Source organism: Drosophila busckii, chromosome 3L, assembly GCF_011750605.1.
Source record: "Drosophila busckii strain San Diego stock center, stock number 13000-0081.31 chromosome 3L, ASM1175060v1, whole genome shotgun sequence".
NCBI classification, from domain to species: domain Eukaryota; kingdom Metazoa; phylum Arthropoda; class Insecta; order Diptera; family Drosophilidae; genus Drosophila; species Drosophila busckii.
This window is the reverse complement of record NC_046606.1, coordinates 12,909,557-12,934,398: the sequence shown is the minus strand read 5'-3', so window position 1 is coordinate 12,934,398 and position 24,842 is coordinate 12,909,557. Positions and strand designations below refer to the sequence as shown.

Sequence of the window (24,842 nt, the reverse complement as noted above, 5' to 3'; positions counted from 1 at the left end):
TGATTTTACGCGAAATCTCTCCAACGCCACCCCCAACCCTCCAGCACACTCTCATGCTCTCTCTCGCTTTTTGTCACGCTGGCATTTCAGGCAAACTGCAAATTAAGTAATTTTGCAGAAGGGACTACCGTTTAATATCTGACTGAGTGCGCGCGGTTTATTAAGATAAACGATGATGAACGTCAAGTTAAGCAAAGATGCCTGTAATTGACTAGCCCAGCTACACTGCAATCAAAGCAAAGAGTTAGCTAATAACCACAAATCGCGCTAAAGTTGCTGCATAAATAATATTTATTTAATAAATAAGTAAGCAGCAGCGCTATTTATTTCATACTTTGAATATTACATTTGTTTATTTAGTTTTTGCCTCACTTTGCTATTGAAAAAACATAAAAAAGACTACATATCAAATTTCAAGATTTCTGATGATGTAGTACTCCTTCAGTTTTGTAGTGAGCTCCCTTGATTATATTTTGATCTGCAGTCAAGACAAAACAACAGCCAAGCCCACCCACTCAATAAAGAAACGAGGCTCTGCTTCAGTCTCAGCAGCGTAGAGCGAAGAGCGATCGACCGCAAGCAAACGAAAGCGAACAGCGCTGCTCTCTTGCTAGCAAGCACGTAAGTAGTATAAGTATGAGTATAAGTATAAGTCTTTGGTATAAGCATTAGCCCAATCATTAGCTGTCACTCACGCTCTCTGAGTGGCTTGCGCTCTCAGTTTCGATTCTTGCACTGAGATGAAAGTGTGAGTGAGCTGCTCTCTCGCTTCCAAGCGCGTAGGCTAATTGGTATAAGTATGAGTATAAGTATAAGTCTTTGGTATAAGCATTAGCATTGGCTGTCGCTCACGCTCTCTGAGTGGCTTACACTCTCAGCTTCGATTCTTTCGCTGAGATCAAAGTGTGGGTGGGTGGCAGGTAAGCCAGCAAGCAAGGCCACCTCTTAGTTCAGTCGTGTTTGAACTGCTGCTGAATCAACAAGCAGTGAACGAGCTGCCAGCATAATAATAATTAATTAATTGTTATATACTTACTTACATTCGATTTATTTAGGCAGCCTACCTAAGTAATGTGACAACAGATTGGCGACAGTGAGCTGGAGAACAATAAACACACTCTCTTAACTCTTTAATTAGCAACTAACATATGTATTTACTAATAATTGCTAAGTTTAACACGTAATTGCTGACAAATGCTTTATGAATTTCAATGAGTTGATAATTGTTTCTAAGATGTTCGCTGCTTTAAACAATAATTAATCAATTTGCATTATGCAGATGTCGAGAGCTTAGTTATAATTTGAAGTCTTAATAGTAAATGCAGTGCCAAATATTATTTAAATGTTTAGATTAATGTGTTACTAAGATTTCAATTATTTCAATTACACAAACTACAGACTATCGCAGTTTTAATTAATTATATTATAAGTATAACATTATTAAGCTTGTTTAATGCTTTATCATGCATTTTCAGATGTACTATACCTAGCGTGTGCCTTCTCGATTCTATTTAGCGCATTTGCTTATGCTGATATCTCATTACAGTGCGCAGGTTCATTTATTTCCACTCAGACTTACATATTGCATGTACATAAAATGTGCGTTTGGGTTGCCACACGGGTATTGCCTGAAAATTGAATACAAAATGCGGGTCAAATTTATGGTTTATTACACGCAGTGCTAAATCATAAATAAATGTGTATTGATTTATAAGCGCGGTGAGTTGCATTTTAGGTCATGCCAACTATTTACTTAATAAGCTTAAATTTAACAAACACACACACACACACACACTAAAGTTTATATACTTAGAGTGATCAATCTGCAAGCTCAATAGTTTTCACCTCCGTAGCCTTTTTACCACTCATTAGTGACAATTTTCTTGTAGTTGACATTGCAGCCGCCCACGCTGCCACGCCCCGGCTAACGGACAAACTGTGGCTGCCAGCCCAGGCATAGGATAAAGTTTTATTTTGTTTTGTGCAGTTGACTTTTTGGTTTATATTAAAATTTGTTTTCGCTTTGGCGGCCATTTAAAGTGTTCAAATTGCTTGTAAATGTGGCGCTGCTGCTGTGGCAGGTGCAAGCGCAGGAGTTTGTTAAATTTTGATGGAAAAGCAATTAATTGGAAAAATTAAAATCAAATATTTGCCAAGCAACTCAAAGCTTTAAACTTCGCCACCTACACACATAGAGCTAAGCAACGTCCTTCATTTATCCTATCGCCATGTGGCAAGAGTAGAACTCAATCAGCACACGTTTGGTGGTGCCACATACACAACACAAACTCACGTGCAAAAACACTTACAGCAGCTACCCCACACACCCCCTAGAGCAGCCACTTCATCCACCTGTGTATCTCCCCCATGGCTGCTTTTTCTTCTGCTGCTGCTTTTTGAAGTGCAATTTAGCGCTGCCACAGATTTTTTGCTCAGCTGTTTTTCAAGTGTGTCTGTGCATGTGCTCGTGTGTTCGTGTGCGTGTCGGTAATTAAAGCAACAAGAGAGAGAAAAATTGAGCATGACACAGCGTGCGGATTTGAGTGTGTTGTAGGGTCGCTCGTCGGTCCAGCTGTGTGTGTTTGAACTAATGCATTTAAACGCAATCAATGCAAGCTTAAATTATGAAAATAAAGCATAGCTTGATTGCTGGCAGGTAAGAGCTTGGGCCAAAGCTAATTGCATGCATGCACTCGACAGACTTTGATTGAGTTTACACACTTGGCCAGTTAAATAAAGTAAAGCTAAGTTCAGTTGCAAGTTAATTATAAAACAAATGTGCTTAGTTTCGAATGCTAGACAATGCAATTATTGTCAGTTAACATAACAAACTGATGCTACATCTTTTATCTTCAACTTCAGCATAAACATATTCCCATTAACCACACTGCCTGATCCCTGAGACACACACACACACACCTTTTGCTTACAGCGATGAGTTCAAGTGCCATTAACAACAGCGCGCGGTTCAACGCGCTCCATAAACTGCACATGCTTCACTGCCCCTTAGAGCCGCCACAAAAAATAAAAACAAACGCATTTTAAAGAAGCGCTCGCATTGGCTGGGTGGTGGGTGGGTGGTTGGGCGCGTCTTTAAGCAAGAAACATAAACAAAAGTAAACAAAAATTACTTTAAGACCGTGCGTCCACAAAATGATATAAACAAACACACAATTTGCGCCACTTAGCAGCAAATGGAGGAGGCTATTAATAATTCCATTTTTTTCACAATCTTTTTTCTGTGTGTGTGTGTGTGGCCAGCCGCAAAAAACGCACCCCCCAACAGCACCCAACCATAGTCAGATAATAAGAAAATATGACTTTGTGCTGAGCTTGAGGCTAGTGCTTGGACGCGACCACAAAATGCCAAGAAACATGAGTAAAACACGCCGAGACGCGCTTGTACTACAAGCCAAGAACAACAACAGCAACAACAACAACAAAAGCAGCAGCCAAGGCAGTACAATAAATTGAGAACGGCACTGGCAGCAGAACTCATAAACAATGTAATAATAAGGCCAACTGTGTGTGTGTGCGTTGGACTTGGACGCTACTTAAGACGCATGCCACTTACACTGCTTGCTGCCACTTGCCACAACAGCAAAGCCAAAGACGCGGCTTTCTTGCTTGCGTGAGTTTGTGCGTGTGCCTGCGGCTATTAATAATGTTTATTAATTGTAATCATTACTAATTTAATTTATGACTTTAAAAGGTGAATTTATTATAAAAGTTCTGCTTTAATTGCAATCTATTAAAAACTGTTAATTGACATTAGTGAGTGCAAGTAAAGCATAAGAAGGAGAATAGAAATAGTATAGAATTCAATCTATACTAGCTCCAATGCTCAATGCTATATATAGTCGATATATATTACTTTAATTAAAATCTATTAAAAACTGTTAATTGACATTGAGTAGTAGTAAAGCACTAGAAGAGAATAGAAAAGATAAATTCAAGTCTAGCTCAATGCTCAATGCTAAGCAATATATCGAAGCAACTGAAATGAAGAACTTGAAAAAGCGGGGTAATGTAATATTACGTACTAGGCTTAAGTTTTAAGCAATGCCTATTAAATAATAATTTATTAATTTAATTATTTCTTTGAAAGGTCATTTCTTTAATGGGTGAACTTATTATTAAAGCTATGCTTTAATTGTAAGTCTATTAAAAACTGTTACATTGACATTAGTGAGAGCAAGTAAAGCAACAAGAAGAGAATAGATAAATGCAATAAAGCTGCAATCTATGTTCAATGCTAAGCAATAGTATATATCGAAAGCAACCTAATTATGTAGAGCTTGAAAAAGCGGTGATGATATTTCTAACTATTCTTGAGGTTTAAAGCAATGCTTAAATATACATATATATAAATACTAAATAATGCTTATTAATTGTAATCATTACTAATTTAGTTTATTTGCTTTAAAAGCTTGAACTTAATTCATAACTTCATTCCACGCTGCTCATTTTCAATTACTTATCATAACGTTAACGCATAATTGATAAATAATGCGGGATTATTTGAGATTATTGTTATAAATAATTGAACATAATGCATATACATATTTTATATATATTAAATAATGTGCAATTAGCCACAATATATACACAAAATATTTTGACAACAGTTTTTGTTGTATCTGTTGCTAAGTGTTATGCCACAAATACTTTAAAATTTTGCCATAAACTTGAAATAGTAAAATGCCTGAGCTTAGCCCTGTTCCCACCCTCAGCTGCGCTGCTTAGGCGATAAATCTGCGATACAACCCACACGATTAGCACTGCTACATGTGTTAACTATTATTCTAGTTAAGCGACAAGCTTAGCGCGCATGAGTTCAGTTGACTAATCAGAGCTGAAGCGCTTCTTATCTTATCAAACGAAATCGCTGACTGACTTTTTACTTAGTCAGCTGCTCTATGCAAATGTTTATCATTTTAAAAATATTTAATTAAATGCTTAAAGTTAAGCATGATTATAAATAGTTATTAACAATTTTTAATTGATATATGTAGGTACTAAAGTAATGCAACTAGCTTTGATATGAATTAAAATATAATTATTGTGTGTGCTTAGTGGTTTAATTAGCTATAATTAAATTTAAGCTTATGCAATAGCTCGATTTTCAATGCGATTGGCCGCTTAGTTGTTCAATAGATAATTTTTATTAACTAGTAATAACTACAACCTTTTGTTTATTATGCTTTGACCAACATGCTGTCTATTTTATGCTGCTCTTCTACGAACTACTTATCAACTACATGCCCCCCGCCCAGCTTCTGTTTGCGCTATAATTCCAATTCGATTTATGAATTGAATTAACTCTGAATTTTAATTGCATTTGCTCGCTTTGTGGACTAGAAAGCGGACCAAAGGGATATAACAGAGCGTTATGCTTATAATTAAATTGAAATTCATATCTTTTGCAATTTTCTTATGTTTATCTTCGCCAGAGAGAGCGAGCGAACGTCAAATGGAAATCGAGGCAAATAATTGTCACGACATTGATGATAATGCGATTTGTGCAATGTGCTGCGACAGCCGAATGGAAATTAATTAATTGTGCCAAGTAGCAGCAAAAGCACATTGAAGTTTAAATTTCATGCAGCACAACATTGAAAACTCTCAAGCGCTGCATGTGGCGCGCTGTATTATAAAAAATTCTATTGCCATAATTGCTAAACGTCTATAAAGTTGCAAGTTACGGCACTCCAGTGTAAACTATAACTGTTGTTGTTGTTGCTGTTGCTGCTGTCAGATGCGGCCTGGTCGACCGCAAAAAAAACAAACGCTGAAAATGTTTGAGAGGCGTGCCACAAAATTCAACTAAAACAGCAGCGTTAAAATATTGCCGCACACACAAGTTCAAAAGCTAAAAGTTGCCCACACACATTAGCCACGCCCCCTTAACACAGCGCCCATGCCTTGGATATGCAACTTTTCAACTGGCACTAATTGGTACAAAAGCCCATTTTATGTTTGGCATAAGTCTACTATAAGCTAGGGCCTTGAAATTTTGGCATGAACTTTATTTAGAATATTTTAGATTTTTGTTTTATTTTTTTTTGTATTACAAATTTTTATAATTTTATAAAATTTTACTAATTTTACAACAATTATTCGGATTAAAAATCACCTGCACATGTGAGTTTTTTTCTTTGAAAAGGAGAAAACGGGGAAAAAAGTCAAATAGGATACTTGTAGAAACAAACTACATTTAGTTTTTCTCAGAAAGCTCAGATTGTTAGTTAAACTCTATCGAAAAGTAGAGAAAATTTAATTTGTTTAAAACAAATCCACATAAGATACCGCAATACACATAAGAAAACAAATTACACATAAAAATATTATATAGTAGATTATTCAGTTAAATCATAAAATATTAAGATTTATTCATTAAAATCATAAAGTAATGTTGTAAACACTGCGCTTATTTAGTAAAATCATAAAAGAATAATGTGTACGTTAAATTAACAACTTTTAGCAACTTTCAAATAAACAACTTAACGACTTTTTGGGCAACTTTAAAACAATCTTCATTTTACATTGTTAAATTATTTAAATTGACGCGAAAATATTTAATTGTAACAAAAATTAAAATCATGTCAAAAAAAAATTTTTTTTTTGTTTTAAACAGCTGATTGATTGCTGAATTTTAATAGGTAACAAAAAAACTTAAAATAATAATAATAATAATTTTTTAAAAATTATATTGTAACTTAACATAATATCATAAATTTTTTAAAAATTATATTGAATGTGTGCCATGTATTTACTTTAAGATTGCAGCAGCAAAAAGTCAAAATTCTTACATTGAAATGTCGACTTTATGCCAAAGAAAATCGGCTTTGGTACCATAGTGCACTGCATGAATGTTGCTTCAGGTTCTCCAGGTTGCTGCTGTTCCTGTTGCTGTTGCTGCTGCTGCTGCTGCTTTTGGTGCAGATGAAGCGTGGCATTACATCAGTGACGTGGACCGGAAATTATGTAAATTTAAGTGTTTCGCCTTGTTGCTGTCCCAATGCTTTTGTTGTTGTTGTGCCCACGCGTTTGTTTTGCTTTTTTCGCCACTCTTAACATGGCAATGAAAACATAAAAGCAAAAACGACAGCAATAACCAATAGAGAGCAGCAAAAAAAAAAATGTGAAAGAAGAAAACAGCAACAAGCTAGAATGCTCGAAAAAGAAAGTTGCGCTTCGAAAATTTTTCACATTTGGTTTGACTTTTCGCTTGCCTTGTTTGTTAGTGTGTGTGTGTGTGTTTTTTTTTATTTTTTGGGGGTGGCACGCTGCCTGCCAACAACAAAGTTTTCGTAATTGTTTTTGCATTTGCGGCACACACACAAACACACACGCGCAGCTTGGTCCCCACTCGGACAAGGCCCAAATGTGTCCTTTGGTGTATTAAAAAGTTTTTAGAGCGCATGCCGCTTGCCAAACCATTTTCCATTACGTGGAGCTCTCTCTCTTTTACTTGCCTGGGCGGCTCGCAGTTCGTGGCGCTGGTCCATTGCCCATTAACATTTTATATGCAATTATGATTATTTTACCATTGTGCATTTGCGGTAATCTTTGGGGAGCAACCGTTTGGAAGTTGAGCCACCAAATTTAATGGCCATGCGGCCAGCCAGTCAGCCAGTCAGCCAAAGCTTCACTTGGCATTGAAAGCAACGCAAGCGTTTTTCAATGTGAGCCTGCTACATGCTGTGGCGCAATCAATAAGAAAGCGACAGCAAATAGTGCCACAAACTGTGTGTGCTGCAGCCACATGTGGAAAAATGAAATTAATAATTTAATTGACGCTTTTAAATTAGTTGAAAGCAGCAAGTGCAGCAGCCTTTAAATTAAGCTGGCAACAGCTTAAACTTGAGACTCTAAACAGAAAAGTCGAAGTGCGTATAAATAAAGTAAATGCAGGATTAAGTTTCAGGCTTAAAATGTTGTACCTTAACTAGTTCGAGTCCTTGCTTGAGCTTTAGTATGTAGTTTTAATTAGCATAAAATATTTCATTTACTTGAATGCAGCATCTATTACTTTTATTTAAATTAATGCATTAATACATTCTATGCATTTATTTTGTTAAGCATGGCTTAACTTTAAAGTTGCTTTGTTAATTGTGCTTAATTTGTATTCATTCATATATATATTCATATTGTGTATGTTAAATCGTAAAATAATAAGTAAAGGGCTGTCCATATATTACGTAATCGCCTAGGGTGGGGAGGGGGTCAAGGAAATGATTATGTTTGATTACATGAGGAGGGAGGGGGTCTTGCACAATGATTACGTAATCATTTTATACAAATATTTTTGTTTGCTTTTTCAAAAATTTTCGCGCCGATTACTCCGCCAATAAGTACCGAATGAAACTCCGTGGAATCTCCGTTTGAAAATATAGATTAAAAGAACAAATTTGCTTATTTTTTTTCTTTCTTGTGATTACGTAATCATTGTGGGAGGGGGGAGGTTTTTCATTGAATGATTAGTTTTGATTACTAGGGGGGGAGGTCAAAAATCGGCGAAAACGTGATTACGTAATATATAGACAGCCCCTAATGAGTATTTAATAATGAAAATATGGGGTGATATTGAATATGTTATATTAAACAACTTTGGTTCAGTCTAAATTAACAACTTAATAACTTTTAGTGCAACTTTAAACAACTTCTCGGCTTCCACTTTCAGTTAAAAGTGATAATGCGCTTTCTTTCTTAGGGGTGGTCAGTTACTTGATTATTGTAGGGCTGTCACCCTTCATTAGTGATCCAGTGTTGCTCTATTACATTTATATTTAGTGCTTATGTTTGTAGCTAAAGATTTGCTTAAGTTTAGCTGCTAAATTGTTTGCTTATTAACAAAACTCTAGCAATAAGTAAACATTTATTTATTTGTTTTAGTTGTTTGTTGCTATGTCCTTCAAGTATCCTTTGCTTGCTATCAAAAGCCTGTCGGCAGTCATTCATTTATGAGTTTTTCAGTGTCATTTCTTTTGTTGATTATGCGTAGCAATCATTCATTTCATTTTATTCTAGCCAAGCCAAGCCAAAGAGCCTTGTCAGCAGCACTAAAGCTGACATTGTCTCTCTCTTTCTATCTCGCTCATGTAGCTGCTGCTGCTGCTGCAACAGTCTGCAGTAGTGTAGGCCTGGCTAAAAACATGCTCAAGAGCTTGGCGTGTTTAGGCATGGCAGCACATTGATTTTGACCCAAGCACACACTCACAACCACACACATACATGCCAATGTGAGTATGAGTGTTGCAGTAGCTTATGGCTTAGCAGCAGCCATTCTGTGGTCATTAGCCTAAACCAAAGCAGACTTGCCATACTGGTTGGCTCAGATTTTCTGCCGAATTGGCAGAAAACAAAAAAAATGAAAAGAGCAGAAAAAAAGAGAATAGAATGTTTAGCAGGTATGGCGACACAAATCTTCTTTATTGCTGTTACGTTTTTGCATGCACAGACAGGTGTAGCACACTCGTGTCTGTGTGTGTGTGGGCTTTGACAAGAGCACATTAGGCGGCCCTAGACAAACAACTAATGGCCTTTTAAGGCATTCTGCTCGCTCGTCCAGCTTTGCTCTCTCTCTCTCGCTCGCTCTCACTCGCTCTGCGTCCATTTAATGGCAGCGGACTTAGTCCGAGCAGGTGCTCTAGCTTCGATTCGCCCCAGCATGTTGTTTTAAATTAAAAATCCACATAGTTACCAACACACACACACACAGAGCAACGTATATGTAGTGAAGTTTGCATGTTTGCAGTTTTTGGTCTTGGGAAAAATTTGATTTATGCCATTTGGACCGTAGGCCAGAGGCTCTCCAGCATTCTTATGTATTTTTATTGGATTTTGTTCAGCTGCCTGCTGTTGCTGCTGCTGCTGCTGCTGCAGGGACATACTGGCTTTCTACACAAATATTGCTCATACGTGCCATTGCACGTGCCTAGTGCATTTGCTAGCACAAATCGAATTTATTCTCGTTTTTTTTCGTCTCTCTCTCTCTAGAAACATCTCAAATATGGCAAATGCAAAAAATGCCAACTTCACTTACCACTTACTTGTGCGCGACCAGTTCGCTGCACATGAGCGGCCAATTACACGCACGTTCCAGCAGCTGAGATCAGAGAGCGGCGGCTGGCGGCGGCATTGAGTCAGTCAGCAAGGCAGTCAGTTCATGACTTGATTATCATCGTTGGCTGCACTTGCACAGCTGCTGGGCTGCTGGTTGCTGCTGCTGCTTGTTTGGCGACTGCATTTGCATCTGACAGCATCTGATGTGGGCATGATGCATATGCGCATGTGGCAACTTGTGCGGAATTTTTAGCGCATGTAATGCTGCGTTGATGTGGCATTAATGAAAGTCTTTGACTCGGCAACTGTTGCATTATAGGATTTTGATTGCTATGCAAATGTCAAGCAGTCACAGACATCAGCAGCCCAGAGCGAATGCAGAGGGCAAAGCATTTACTTAAATTTGAAATTTAGAATATAATAATAATGACTTACAATTCTTCTATTTGCTTGGGCATTAAACTAATGTAGGGTTTGTCTCTACAAATTTGTATTTTTATTTAACGTATATTGATTATGGTTAGCTTATATTATATTATGTTTGCTTGTTCTTGCAAGACCAATAAATGGAGCTCCTCGGCTACGATCAGCTGATCTAGGCCTAATATCATATTTTGGCTTTGCACAGCGGTGAAGAAAACTCACGCGCTATCTACTTTGCCCTTTTGTTTTAGCACTTGCCTTCTGCACAGCTGCACTCTCCTTTTCGTTTGATCTTTGTTTTATCATTTTCGCATTCTCAACTCTTATTAGATTTAATGCCTGTTGCTAAGGGCATTTTATTGTAGTCGTAACAAGTTCGTCGCATAGCAAAAGACTACTCGAGTCTTATTGCACTTAGCTACATTGTCTAATTCGAGACAATAGTTAATAGTCCAAGTCGGGGCTGTTAGTTTAATTATAATTACAATAAATTCGGCCATAAACTAAAAAAGTGAAACCGTTTCAATTCGTAAAATCAAATAGCTACTGAAAAAGCTCAGTGGCTAAACAATGTTTTATTAAAGTAACTTTGGTGCTAGTGTGCGATTTGACGCAGGGTCCTCCACTTCTACACGCGCTTCACTCTATGCTTCAACTCCCTCGACTGACTCCTTTGCACTTCCCTCGTCTCTTTCCCCTCTGCTCACAGCTGTGAGTGTCTAAACATAATGTCAACTCTATCCTACACTAATAATGCATTAAAACGGAAAGATTCGATCAATTAGTTGCTTTAATACAAAAATGTGTGTGGGCTATTTCAACTTTCATTCGTCTACTGCCTTTTCGGGTTCTTCAAAGCAGCAATATGATAATACATAAGATAATATATAAAAAATGCTCTAGTACAGAGATGGGAACGAATTTTGAAATTGGCAGCATTACAAAATAAAATATACAGCAAATACTGAGAGTAGTCGAGAGTAGAGCAAATGCTAGACTTGCAAAAAAGTTGGGGCTTGGCCCACTACTGATCTAGTACAATGCTGACTATATAGAAGCAATTTTGATTAATAAATTATTTAATATGATGCGACACTAAGATAAAAGATAATAAGCAAATTATGTGGGGTCTAGATATTTGCATAGTAATTTACTTGAGTTTGTATGTTTAAGGGATCAAGGAGGTCATGGCAATAGACATGCTGGCCCGTCAAGCCGATTGATGAAGAGCTGATTGCATTTATTGTTGAGTTTGTTCATACAGTTATTTCTATATTAGCTATTTTCTGATTTTCAGATATTTATTTATTTAAAAAAAAGGAAAATTAAATTAAAAAATTATTTAAAATGTTGTGTGTTTTTCAATTTGATAAACTTATAGATTGGTGACACACTTTTCTGAATATTATCTGCCCATAAATTGTAGACTTAGTTCGATTACATATTAACTCTATTTTAAAAGAGTCCCAAGAGCGTTCTAAACTTACTTCTTCCTTTTCTGCTTGCCACACCAACTGCAAACAGCGTTCAACATTAATATCACTTTCTGGCATAATTTGTTGTTTATTTAATTTACTTTAAGAACGCGCCATTTTAGTTGTTGCTATTTGTTAATTGTGTTAGTGTATTCGCTAGCATAAAATAGTTTCTACCTTGCACCCTGCTGCACTTATGATAATTTTCAAAAGCATTTTTATGCCAACGTCGACGCAATTTTTGGCCACTTTGCTTATCGCACACTCACACATACATATATATATATATATACAAAGCGTAGGAAAAGTGGGCGTATGGGCGTGGCGTAGTGAGCTATCAGGTAGCAGGCCAAACAGTGCAGTCAAGTGCAAAAAGTATGCACATTAATTCAAGTAAAAATAAATTATAAAAGCAAAGGGGTCGACTGTGCGGGTGCTTTATTGTTGTGGAGTGAGTGCGTGGAGAGGGGGGAGTCGGAGTCGACTTTTCGCTGCTTGTGCATTTTATGACGTTTAATGTGTTTCTGCTGTCAGCGGCAGCAGGCGTCGACGCCGACGGCGTTGACGGGGCAGCGCTTTTGCAGTTGTTGCAACTTTTTCAGCAGCGTTGAGTGCATTTTGTTGATTTATAATAAAATAATGTAAAAATATTACACAATAATGAATGCGCAGGGGGAGGGGGCGGTGCGCGGAAGAGGTCACAACACTCGGCGCTCGTCGCTCGGCGGCGTCTCTTTTATCTTGCGCTCTCGCTCTATATCTCTGTCTCTTGCGTCTGTCGGCGCTGCCATAAAATATGAAAGAAGCGCCAGGTTCAGCGCACAAAGTTGCGAAAAGAAAATAAAACTACAACAAGAGCACAAGAATATGAAATATGCGGAAAATAAAACTTTTAACTAAAATTATATATGTAATGGTATGTAACAGTGGAGCGTATGTGTAAATATATGCCTCTGTGTGTGTGTGTGTGCTTGTCATGTTGTTTACGTATGCTGCATGGCCATTTTTCTTCAATACGGCGGCTATTAAGCTTGTGGGTAGTTTGGCACTGTTGTTACCCTAGAATTTAATGCGGAGTATAGAGTTTTAATTTTAATTATTTAGCACAGCTTTTTGCTCAAATAAATATTTTTTAAAATTATGTCAAGCTAAACAATCAACACCTAATGTCAGCTTAAGCTTCAGTTCCAACCTAAGCTAGAGCGCACAATTCCAAATGCAGCACACATATGTTCAAAGCCAAGGCTCAAGCTGCTTTGAGTGTTGTAGCTTTGTATCTGTCTGTCTGTGTGTGTGTGTGATGTTGTCACGACATTTGAGTCCTTGCAACTTTTGACCTAATGATCTCATATCCGCTTATATCCTAGGCACTAATATCCTCAATTTATATTCAGTTTATATCTATTATGTTTGTTCATAACTATTCCTTTGTTATTATTATTATTATTCTGATTTGTTTAAGTTGCCCAATTAGGTAACAGTGCACATATCCTTGATATAATTTCTTAAATAAAAAAAAAAAAAAAAAAAAAAAAAAAAAAAAATCATATTTCAAAACAACGCTACAAAATATAAGCAACAAAACTTTAGCGTCAGCAAACTTTTCATTTTTGATACCTGCTTCAAGCACTTTAGCCGCTACTTCAATATTAACACTTTTGTCAGCGACCACAGTGCGTATGAGCAATGCTTTAAAAGAAAAAAGTCAACACATATAAGTGCACTGTAGTTTATTTAAGGTAAAGCATAATACGCTGCGCTCCGATTATAATTTATAATGCAGCCAAAGTCTTACAGCATTATCTTTGGCATAATTTGAAAAATTCTGAGATAAAGTCGCACAATGCACATAATTAATGAAAGGCCAAACGTCGTCTTTAACAGCGTGTGCAGCACCAGCATTCTGTCAAAGAAAGAGATGGAGAGTGAGAGAGTAAAAGAGAGAGAGATGAGAGAGAGAGAAACTGTGAGCAAACAAAGTGTAATTAAAAAGTACTTAGAGCAAGCGCTTCATGCTCTCTCTCTCTCTAACTCTCTCTCTCTCTGTCTTGCTTATGATGCGTTCGCTCTCGCTCGCTCTTGACTCACCTGCGATAAATAGTTTTGCGCTGCTGTAATTTATTATCGTTAGCGTTATCCTTAAAGAAGTAGCGCCTGATGCCGCTCAGATACGAACGAAAATATTCGCTCCAATTAATTGTTGCTATGTTGAACTGCAGCTTGGCGCGCTCGCCCACCGGCAAACGTTCGCTTAATTCGTCAATGTTGCGATGCGCAAACTTCCACTCCTTGAGGCCGAACCAAGCCATCATATCGATTATGCGCGAGATTTTCTGATATGCCTTAACATAGCTGCAGCCAGAGAGAGAGAGAGAGAGAGAGAGAGAGAGAGACAGAGAGACAGACATTGAGTATTAACTTTGCTAATTGCTGCCGGGCGGCTATAAATAATGCGCGCTCTAATTGCAATTTGTTAAACATAACGTATACGCCAGGTGTAGCATTGAAATGTCAAACAGCTGTTATAATTACCGTTATCTAGTGCATACTCTAAAAACAAATGACTTTCGTCTTGCTTTGCATCAATCTTAAATATTATTCTTTAATAGATTGTAATTTGTTAAATATTAAGTATACGCCATGTGGCATCAAGAGTAGTATTGGAACGTAGTTTATGCTAACGACAAATCACAGTTGCTTTGCTTTGAATTTATACTAAATATTAAACTTTTATATTGCAATTTTTTAATTTATAACGTATACGCCGCGTGGCATGAATAGTTGCATTGACCTGAACGAATGTTGGATCTGTTTAAAACTGCCAATCTATAAGCTTATTAAATTTAAAAACAAAAACATAGTTTTAAATACTTTTAAATTAAATTCTAAATATTTTTTGTAATCTTTTTCATTTTTCATAGTTGATATTAAATAAAAAAATAAATAAAAAAAATAAATAAATTGAAATGTCACAGCTAATTGTCTAGTGCAAATGACTGTCAATTTGCCTTGAACTAATCTTAAATATTATTCTTTAATATTGCAATTTGTAAATATTACGTATACGGTACACTGCGTTTTAATATGCTGGAAATACTGCGTACATGGCGTTAGCTAGTGACAGTCGCTTTGCTTTGAATCAATCTTAAATAATCTTCTTTAATATATTGCAATATATTAAATGTTACGTATACGCCATGTAGCTGCATTGAAATGTCATAACTATTTATCTAGTGCATACTCTAGCGACAAATAACTGTCAATTTGCTTTGAACTAATCTTAAATATTATTGCAATTTGTAAATATTACGTATACGCCACACTGTGAATTGAATGCCTGAAATACTGCGTAGCTAGCGTTGCGCTAGTGACAGTCGCTTTGCTTTGCGTCAATCTTAAATATTATTCTTTCGCTCTGCTACAATTTCTGTCTTGTTGGTTTTAATTCTAATTACCACACACTGTTGCCTGTTTGCTTTGTTTTAGATTTAGCTAGCGCACCAACTATTTTCAAAAGTAATTATACAGCTGAACTTCAATTTGGCAGCTCAAAAAGATTCAATTGCGCTGGCTATGTCGCATTTTGAAATCCCCGTTCAATGTACGTGCAACACGTAAAAAAAAAAATTACTCTGCCCCATACACAGTAAACTTCTAGCAGCAGCTCAATGGCTCGCCTATGTGTGTGTGTGAGAAACTGTATCAATGTGTGTGTGTGTGTGTGTGTACTTACATGCGCTTTTGTCCGGTAGCCATGGCAATTAAATCTAAAATATAAGCTGGGATATTGTGCAAGAAAAATGCAATTGCACAATGCAGAGGCTTCGATGGTATTATAACGTACGAGAAGCACCTGTGACAATAATGCGGTCCAATGGGTTTTCGTTGCTCCAATTGTCCGCAAACGCACACACACACACACACACACATATAGACGCGTTATAGCCAATCGATTTGGTTTAGTTTGTGCGTTTTTTTTTTTGTTCGTTTGGTAGGTTTTGAGGTTTTGTTATCCCGTTTTCGTTGCCGACGCGTCGCATGTTTTTGGTTTGGTTTCGTTGCAGTTGTTGTTGTTGTTTTTTTTATTTGGTTTAAACCATATGTTGTGCCATTGTTTTAAGGTATTAGCAGCATGTAGATAAATTTTGCGAAAAACGTTAGAAATACAGCAGTGTTTAAGCATTGGATTAGACATGCATGCAATATGGTTCGTGTGCACAAGAGCGGATGCGGATAAGGTGCCGCAAAATTGAAATGCAGCAATGTTTATTTATGTGCACAATGAAAATACAGTGCCAAGCATTTGAATAGGGACAAGCAGACAGAAACTTTACATTCGTCTTTGAAGAGGCAAACTTAAAAGCTTAATGAAAATAAATAAAATGCATAGCTTAAGCGTATGGAACTCAATTCGAAGACATTAACATATGTTGTCGATAGATTCTGGATTGAAGCAACATTGAATTGTATAGAAGAAAACGCCTTGACTGCTTTATAAAGCGTTTAAATTAATTAAACTTCGTACTTAAAATATAGCTAAATTTAGTTGCTAAATTATTTTAGAGACAATTTGGAAAAGATTTACTTATAAGATTCGACAAGAAGTTGAAGAATAATCCCAGACCCACTATTAAGGTCAAACCAAAACAAATTTAATAATAAGCTTAAGCTTATTTTAGTTTTTTATACACTATTTAATGTTTAAAAAAGGAAAACAATTAAAAGTTATTTTAATTTTGTACACTATTTAATGTTTATAATATTGTTGGTCTATTGAATTTTATTGTGAATTTAAAGTCTCAATATGCTTGTGTCTATTCAAGTGCTTAACTGTGTATATATATGACTGTGTGTGTGTGTGTCTTTAAGCTTACCAAAGCGCCTTGTCGAAAGGCTCATGAAAACCTTGACGTGCTAGTCGCATGTACTGGCCCCAAGTAATATTATTGACATCGGATACATAGTTATAGACAGGCAGCTCAGACTTGCCATCCAGTTGATTCTCATGCTGCTCATATCTGTGTGTGTGTGTAAACTTTGAAACTAAATACTGTTGGCCAATTAACTTGCTTGCTGTACTCACCTTCTGGCTATATCCCAGGCGCTGGCTATCATTGCATTTACTACATAATCGGCGGGCACCATATTCGCCTTACAGTTGGCGGTGCCGTAAATGCAACGTACGAGTCCCCGTGCGGACCAAGTGCATAAACCTGATGGCCCGTACAAATTATCAGTCCAGCCGGGAAATGGATCCTTGTACGTTGACATTACTGCAAATAAATAAGAATTAATGGCTGCTTTGTTGGTCTGTTGGACTCTCTAGTCTACACACACACACATACACACGCGAGAACACAGAGCATTGTTGATTTTAGACAGCGCCAAAGCGATAATAGCAAACAGAGCAAACCACCCACCGAACATCCACACAACTGTTACTTCTAACTGATATGCGCCTGACTCCCAATTGCAAGTTTTGCACTTGAATTTTTTTTTATACACTTTGATATTTATATAAAAGAGGTGAGGGGAGTATAAAGTTGAGTAAAGCTATGTAACAGTCAGCAGCAAGCGTGGCAGACTTCATTATGCATATATATTCTTGAACAGCAAGACCAGCTGAGTCGATATAGTCAGGTACGTCTGTATGAGCTACGAGATCTCAGAGATTATAATAGCTACAGCAAGCAAATTTGGTATGCTAGTTCACCTATTATATTATTATATTTTTGTATAAATTCTGCCTCCCTACTCAACACAAAAACATAAAAACGATTGTTGCCCACATAAAAAATCAGAAAAAATCTAAAACAAATCACAATAAGCTTTGTCCATCTTTTTGATTGATACAAAACTATCGTATAAATAACTTTCGGCATATAAAAGTGTATCTAAATGTTGCTTACGCCCAATTTGAATGCGCCCACTTGTTATTCCTACTCTTTGCTGCCGCTGCTGGTAGCTTTGGTATTTTTTGTGTTAAAATAAATGAAAATTTGTTTGCGCATTGTTACCAAGCTTGATGCCGATGCAGTAACCCACGCTTATGCCCAGACTTGGCTTTGCTTGGGCTGGGCTTGGGCTATTGGTTTGCGTTCTTTTCGACTTTTTGCCTGGGCTTTGTTTTCCACGTTACGTTACGTTGCGTTTAGAGCTTCGTTTTGTGTCGTTTGCTGGGCAAAAAAAACTTTTTCCACATGCATTTATCTGCTAAAAACCAACCTCAGACCGTTGCCGCCCCCATAGCCCTACCGAGTCAGCCAGCAAACGTTGTTGGCTATTTTGCACAAAATTTTAAATATTCCTTTTTCTAACTGCGAGCTAATCCTTTGGGGCGCTGTCTAAGTTCCAGGCAGCTGCCGTTTTTCGAATTTACAGTTTCTCTTTTTTTCTTTCTCATGAGTTTTTGTGCTCTCATGCTCTAGGGCATGCTGGCTAATTATCTGACAATTAGTTTGTGAAGTCAAGTTTAAAACCACAACTGGTTGCCGACTGCGTTGCAAGATAAATTTAGCAGTGCTTATGCTGCTTAGTTACCAATGGGCGGTCGAAAGATGCCGGCGGGCATATGAAAGGCACGATGATTGACTAAATTTTCAGCACATTTCTTGGTCATCGTATAGGTGTTGGGCATCTGACCGATTAGACAATGACGCAGCTTCTCTAGAGTGTCATCATCAAAGGTGCGAGAGATCTGCAAAGTAAATAGGCAACAATCACAACTATAATTTATAACAATTGTTGAGCTAAATCAGCGCAACAGTCATAAATAATAACTATAATATTTATTTAGTTACCTGCATAATTTTTTCGTAACCAATTTCGTTCTCATACACTTGCTCCTTGATGAATTTGCGATTGCAGTTGCAGTACAGCGTTGAAATGTGCACGAACGACTGTCAAAATGGACGCGTGGGCGTTGACGTTGGTGGGCGTGGCAGCATGTCGAATGTTGATTGAATTGTATTGAAATTTAAGTAAAAAATACGCTCAGCATAAGATAAAAAACAAACAACAAGCAGAAATGCAAACGCCTCTGCCATATATTAAAATTCATATACAAATATTTTCACCATACAGACATGGGAATTATGCATTTTGGATAGTTAAATGCGTTATGCAAAAAATTCAACAACAACAAAAATAAGTAACAAAAGCACATTTTACAACCGAATGTGCGTGGTGGGCCGCAAGCTACTTTAAGCTGCGAGTGAATTAAGAGATTGCAAATTTGAGCATTATGCAAGCTTAAATATTTAATTTCAGTTTGCGCTTTTAACTCAATACGCAAACAAGTTTATTTAATGCACATTTGCTGATTGAGCTGTATGTACAGCAAATGGCTGTCGGAAATAAGAGAGAGACTATTAATGAAATAAGTAAAGATGAAAATTTACGCTGCTAAAATTAAAACATCATTTTAATAAAAGCCACTTATCACTAAGGATCCGGTTAGGCCAAAGTTGATAAATGATTTTAGCAACTATAAGTTTTGCTACTTTGTTTCATTATTAAATACATAAGATTACAATTTTTATTATAAATAAGGCCCCAAAAATGAAAATAATACTCTGATTGAAGAATTGTTGTAGTTTTTTATAATAATATTATAATAATAATAATAATATTACAATAATATAATAATTTTCTAGGACCCTTTTTCATTTGTTTATATGACCCTATTTACTTGGGTTTTTATATCCTAACGCCGAAGCAAAGAATATTTATAGAATTTATTATTTAAACTGTAACTTACCTTCAATTGTTGCATTTCCATAGCCAAATCGAGTATCTTTTTGGTGCCCAGGACATTAATGTCAATTGCATCGCTTAGTTTCTCATTGAATTTCACCGAGGCAACAACATTGAAGACAATCTAGAGTAAAAAAAAAAAGGGATGCATTTGTAAATAGAAAATACGAGCTGCGGCAGCAACAATTTAACAACAAAAGGACATGCATATTGCACGAGTGCTGCATGCAAAACAGAAGCGATTTCCAGGATGCATTTGGTGTCGCCTCATGCTGGTTGCGTTGTGATAACCTCAAAGCCAGGACGCGCGGCAGCACATGCTGAACATTGTGCAAGCTAAGGTAACCTCTGCATGCAAGCATGATACACGACAACAAAGCAATTAGTTTTAAAACAGTCAGAGGAAACTAACTGCAAGCCACCCCCAGCCCAAGCGTCAACATGCAACTGATGACATGTATGCAAAAACCAAAAAACTAAAATAAATAAGCACAACAACAACAACATAGCAGCAGGACTAAAAAATAGCATAAAAAACTAAACTCAAAACGGATGCCTGCAGGACCAAGGCTTCGCGCACAACCAAAACTTGAAGCATTGCACAGTTTTCATATTTATATATTTTTTTTATAACCAGCACCAACACAACAGCACAGCACAGCAGAACTACCATGCTTCACAGCTCTACGGTTGGTTACAATTTGTTGAAAAGTAAAAAAAATTTTCTCTTTGTTATTTTGTTGCGCCTTTTTATACGCTTTGCAAATTAAAATTATTGCAATGGGGTAGCATAGAATTAGCACAAAGTATGTGACGAAGTTCTATAAAAATAAACTTGAATACATTTTTATATGCATACAAAAATTTTATAGCTTTAAAGTTAGTAAAGGATATATTTAAATATTTTGAGATAAAATTTGTAAATAATAATCTGTTTATAAACAATATTTTGAGTTAAAAATATAAAAATTATCGTTTAAACTATCTAAATCAAATTGATAATACAAATAAATTCTTATACAAATTTAATGCTGTTTTTTAATTTAATTCCAATTGAATGTCAATTTTTGACTTTCAAGCAGTTAAATCATATGTAAGAATTAACTTTGCATTAAAATAAATCGTTATGATTTAAATTTAAGCAAATTCTAGTTCAAAATGGAAAAATATTAAATTAATTCAAAAATGTAAAGATTTCGAATGCATTAAATTCCAAAATAATTAAATCTTTTATAACTCTGAACTTATCTGTCTGTTAAGTTACTCGGTTTTGAGATCGAGTCTATTTTTTTTTAGTATGTGTCTGCATTTGTGTCAAAGTGTATATTAAGCTCGGTTGCGTTGCTCTTTAGTCACACGCCTTTTTATATTATTTTGTGTGTGTGAGTGGAGAAAAAATCATAAAAAGGAAATAAACTGACTGCATGGTGTTGTCGTAAACACGGCGCCTGCCTTTGGCAGCCAACACGGCGTATACGTAATATGCAAACAAACAGATAGACTGAGAGAGTGCGGCCGGCAAACGGATAGGCAAACACAAAAGTTGCATACAAAAGTCCATTGATTGAATTGCCGACATGCAGACAACAAGCTCAGAGCAAACTGCCAACATTTCAATTGCGATAGAGCGAGAGCGAAAGAGATAGAGAGAGAGAGAGAGAGAGAGAGAAGCGCACGCTTACCTGAACCTCAGACGAGAGCATTGCACGGTCGCCGGCATCAATGTCCAGGTCGATGGCACTGTAATCAGCGCGTATCGGATGCACCTTCTCGAACAACTCTGGGCACTCCACGCGCATTGTATTGAATATCTGGCAGAAAGGCAACAATATCAACAACAACAACAACAACAACAACAACAGCAACAATAGCAACATCAGTTACTCTGCTGCTCATGTCAATGAGTTTGTATTTCTCGCATTGTGCATAAAACTTCCATTGCCAGATTGACAGCAACCTCCGGGGCGCTGAACAGAATTCATTTTCCAGCTGTGTAAACTTCTCTCTCGCTACTACTCACCGACTCATTGAAGAAGCTACGTAGGCGCTCCTGCACGCTCATATTGTCCTTGCTGCGTATCAACATGTAAATTTTACGCAAACCAAAGGCGCGCAACAATTTCTCGGTTAGCACTTTGCCCACAAAGCCCGTGCCGCCCGTAATCAGCACCGTTGCATCTCTATAGAAATCCGTAACGGGCATGCCACTGCCACAATCAAGCCCAACAGCTGCCGTTGCTGCCAGGCTATTTGTTCTAATCCCATTGCTCATTGTGCATGTCTCAAATAGCTCGGCGGCATTACTGACGACGCTGGCGCTGCTGCTGCGACCCGATGAGCTGGTCGATGAGAATGCCTTGCGTGGCGCTGCATTATTGAAAGAGTTTAGACGCAAATCAAATGCAATTCACAATTCACAATCATCACCTGAAGAGTTCTGCATGCTTTAAAAACGAACCGCTGCGTGCAACGTGTGCTGACGAATTGAAAATAATCTTGGACTTGCAAGTAATAATAAAGTCAATCAATAACTAGCAGCCCATATATGACAAAGATTTTCCCACCAAACTGTCAATTATTTAGCATTATAGTCTAACCCAATTATATGTAGTACAAGTGAAGTTATATAAACTGCTGTGTTATTGGTTAACTCTTGGCTGACATTGTGCTTGCAGTTGGCCTGCTGACCTGCAAACGCACACACACACACATACGCATATATAGCGCTGGATAGTTATAAATAGCGACAAGGCAATGACAACGCTTGTTTAGTGCCATTGCACTGTCTCTTGTTCGTACGCGCAACGTGTTCGTTTTAACGTTAACGTAACTCAGAGACACCCGTGCTGGGTTGTTATTGGTAGCATTTTAAACATTGTTAATTATTCAATTATCAACAGCCAATGCAGGCAGGCAGCTCCTCGACACACACAAACACACACACACACAACTGTTCATCATGCGTGTGTGATCGTGTTAGTGAGCTTAACCGCTGCCATGGCCAGCAAGTTCTCATGTTGCTTCATAATGTTGCATGTGCATGTCCAGTCAGTTAGCTCATTGCGTGTTTTGCAGCATGTACACTTGTGTGTGTGTGTGTCTCCGAGTGCAGCATATGTTGTTTGATTGCATGTGGCGCAACAACAACAACAACAACTTCCTATCACACATATGTCGACTATAGCGTGCCACAGTTTTTGTACTTCTTACCCCATGCTACTTGTTCTTGCTGTCATATTTTGTTAGTGTTTGTCATCCCAGCATGTCTAGCGTTGTTTGTATTGCTATTAGGGTAGTTTAACCATTTCACATGCGACCTTTGAAAATTGATGGCCCCTATTAGAAAATATAGTCAAAAATTCAGTAGCAATTAGGCTGAACTTAGCATACAACTAATTATAGTAAAGCAATTCAAACTTTTGCTCAACTTCTCGTTACAATTTCAATATTTTTATATTTAAAATTTAATATTTAGCGCACCCTGTATGCTGCAAGCTTAATGACCACATCAATTTGGCCGCCTCTTAACCATAAAGCTTTCAGCTGCTTCTTAAGCTTTTCCGCTGCTCAGTCTAGAGACGACTTCCGGTTTGCGTATGCACTAAATTATTATACAAAAGCTTGTGACTTTATTTAGCAAGCAAGCTTTAAGTACAAGTTCATTTACTTCTAAAGCTTAAGTAAATTATCTTGCCACAAAAAGATTTAAGTGCTTTTTGCAAGTTATGGCAACTTGCCATAAATTTATGTGTTGAAGCTTTTAATGTCCTTTGAAATAAGTTAACCCTTATGTTTGCTGTATAATTATGTTAGACTATGTTGAGCTAACGACTTGTCGCTAGCTGTAATGTTGCGAATCACGCCCGAATTTATATTATAAAACGAAGAGAATTTCTTTATAATATGTACGTTTATTACTGCCTTCTGCAGTTATGTGTGTTTTAGTTTAGTTGAATTTTTCAAGTTTCGAAGTATATAGACAATTAAATTATATATAGCCAGAAGACTATGTGTGTCTGTTTCAGCATCAAAAGTTAAAGTAAATCAAGTTCTTACTAATGAATAATTAAAGGCACTGCCGTATTAATTATTATTAGTAACTAAAGTGATTAAGACTTGAGAGAGCGAATAAAGTTCAACTTGTCAGTTGCGACGATCGAATGTAAGTCTAGATGAAGAGAATTATAGGCTCGGCTTCATAATTCTTAGCGATAGATAAAGTCATAGAGATAAGTGATAGCGAGCAGAACTTAATGAGAACGCACAAAGAGAGCGCGAACTTTTATTAGGCAGTGCCAAATGCAAGGCACAAAGAAGAAGGGGAGAGGCGCGTAAGGACAAAGCGAAAGAGGAGAGCTCGTGAATACAAGCGCGGATGAAGAGAGCGCTTGAGCTTCTTCAGCGCTGTGTGAACCAAAGTGAGAGCTTATACTAGATCAGCTGTTCGTAGCTGAGGAGTCAAATTGGACTTGCATGACCAAACAGACTATATTAATATATATTTTTATACACTTTGACATTTTTGTAAAAAATGGAAAAAGAGGTATCATGAAGCTGTGCAAATGTATTGTAACAGACGAAGGAGGACGTAGCAGACCCATACAGTATAATATATCTTGTATCAGCTCGACGAGATGAGTCGGATTATAGCCATGTCCGTCTGTCTTGTTATCCGTCCGCCGTCCGTCCGGTCCTGTATGAGTCGTGTCTCAGCAAACTAAATAAAGAGCTGAGAGCAAACCAAAGTTGGTATTGTAAGGTGCTTCTATATCCCAGGAACACTACGCGTTATTTTTATTCCCTCCCCCGCAAATCGAAAAAACGATATATAAGGCAGTACAAAAATCTTTAAATCTGAAATAAATCACAAAATTGTTTTCGACCGATTGTGAAAATTTCAGAACGATCGGATAAATAACTTATGAATTATTTACATTTCAATTTTCAATTTCAACAATGCAGAGCTCTAATTTCTAAGCCAGTGATTTCAACGATTTTCTTAAAATTAGTTTAAAGTGATACACAATACAAGCAATAGAAGTTTAGCCATGGTCAGAAGTAGGAGTTAAAGTCGTCAAAGCTCTCACTATAGCTTCTCAAGCAATGCTGCGATTTCCATTA

General features: G+C 37.0%; 2 protein-coding genes across 3 annotated transcripts in view; one reads left to right on the top strand and one right to left on the bottom strand.

The window, feature by feature from the left end:
• Positions 1 to 24,842, top strand: part of LOC108597955 — a 50,107-nt gene that overhangs the window by 8,417 nt on the left and 16,848 nt on the right. Inside the window, exon 2 of the mRNA XM_033293530.1 lies at positions 485 to 621. Within this exon, the coding sequence (XP_033149421.1) occupies positions 485 to 621 (137 nt within the window). The remainder of the gene's footprint in view (positions 1 to 484; positions 622 to 24,842) is intronic.
• LOC108601091 (fatty acyl-CoA reductase wat) lies at positions 13,695 to 22,198 on the bottom strand. 2 transcript variants are annotated; one of them, XM_017988999.2, is made up of 11 exons: positions 22,149 to 22,198; positions 21,742 to 22,088; positions 21,404 to 21,532; positions 19,726 to 19,845; positions 18,767 to 18,865; positions 18,507 to 18,663; positions 17,050 to 17,239; positions 16,841 to 16,984; positions 15,700 to 15,819; positions 14,055 to 14,318; positions 13,695 to 13,869 (listed from the first exon to the last, which is right to left on the bottom strand). In XM_017988999.2, the coding sequence occupies exons 1-11, from the start codon at positions 22,162 to 22,164 to the stop codon at positions 13,758 to 13,760; spliced, it is 1,698 nt and encodes a 565-aa protein (XP_017844488.1). In that variant the 5' UTR covers positions 22,165 to 22,198; the 3' UTR covers positions 13,695 to 13,757. The 2 variants fall into 2 exon arrangements, with proteins under 2 accessions (XP_017844488.1, XP_017844489.1); XM_017989000.2 differs by lacking the exon at positions 15,700 to 15,819.

Excerpts from the sequence above, each read along its gene's own strand:
- LOC108601091 (XM_017988999.2), bottom strand. Across the intron at positions 18,664-18,766 it reads GTTACGAAAAAATTATGCAG|ATCTCTCGCACCTTTGATGA; the intron begins GTAACTAAATAA and ends TTTACTTTGCAG. Across the intron at positions 13,870-14,054 it reads CGCAAAACTATTTATCGCAG|AATGCTGGTGCTGCACACGC; the intron begins GTGAGTCAAGAG and ends TTTCTTTGACAG.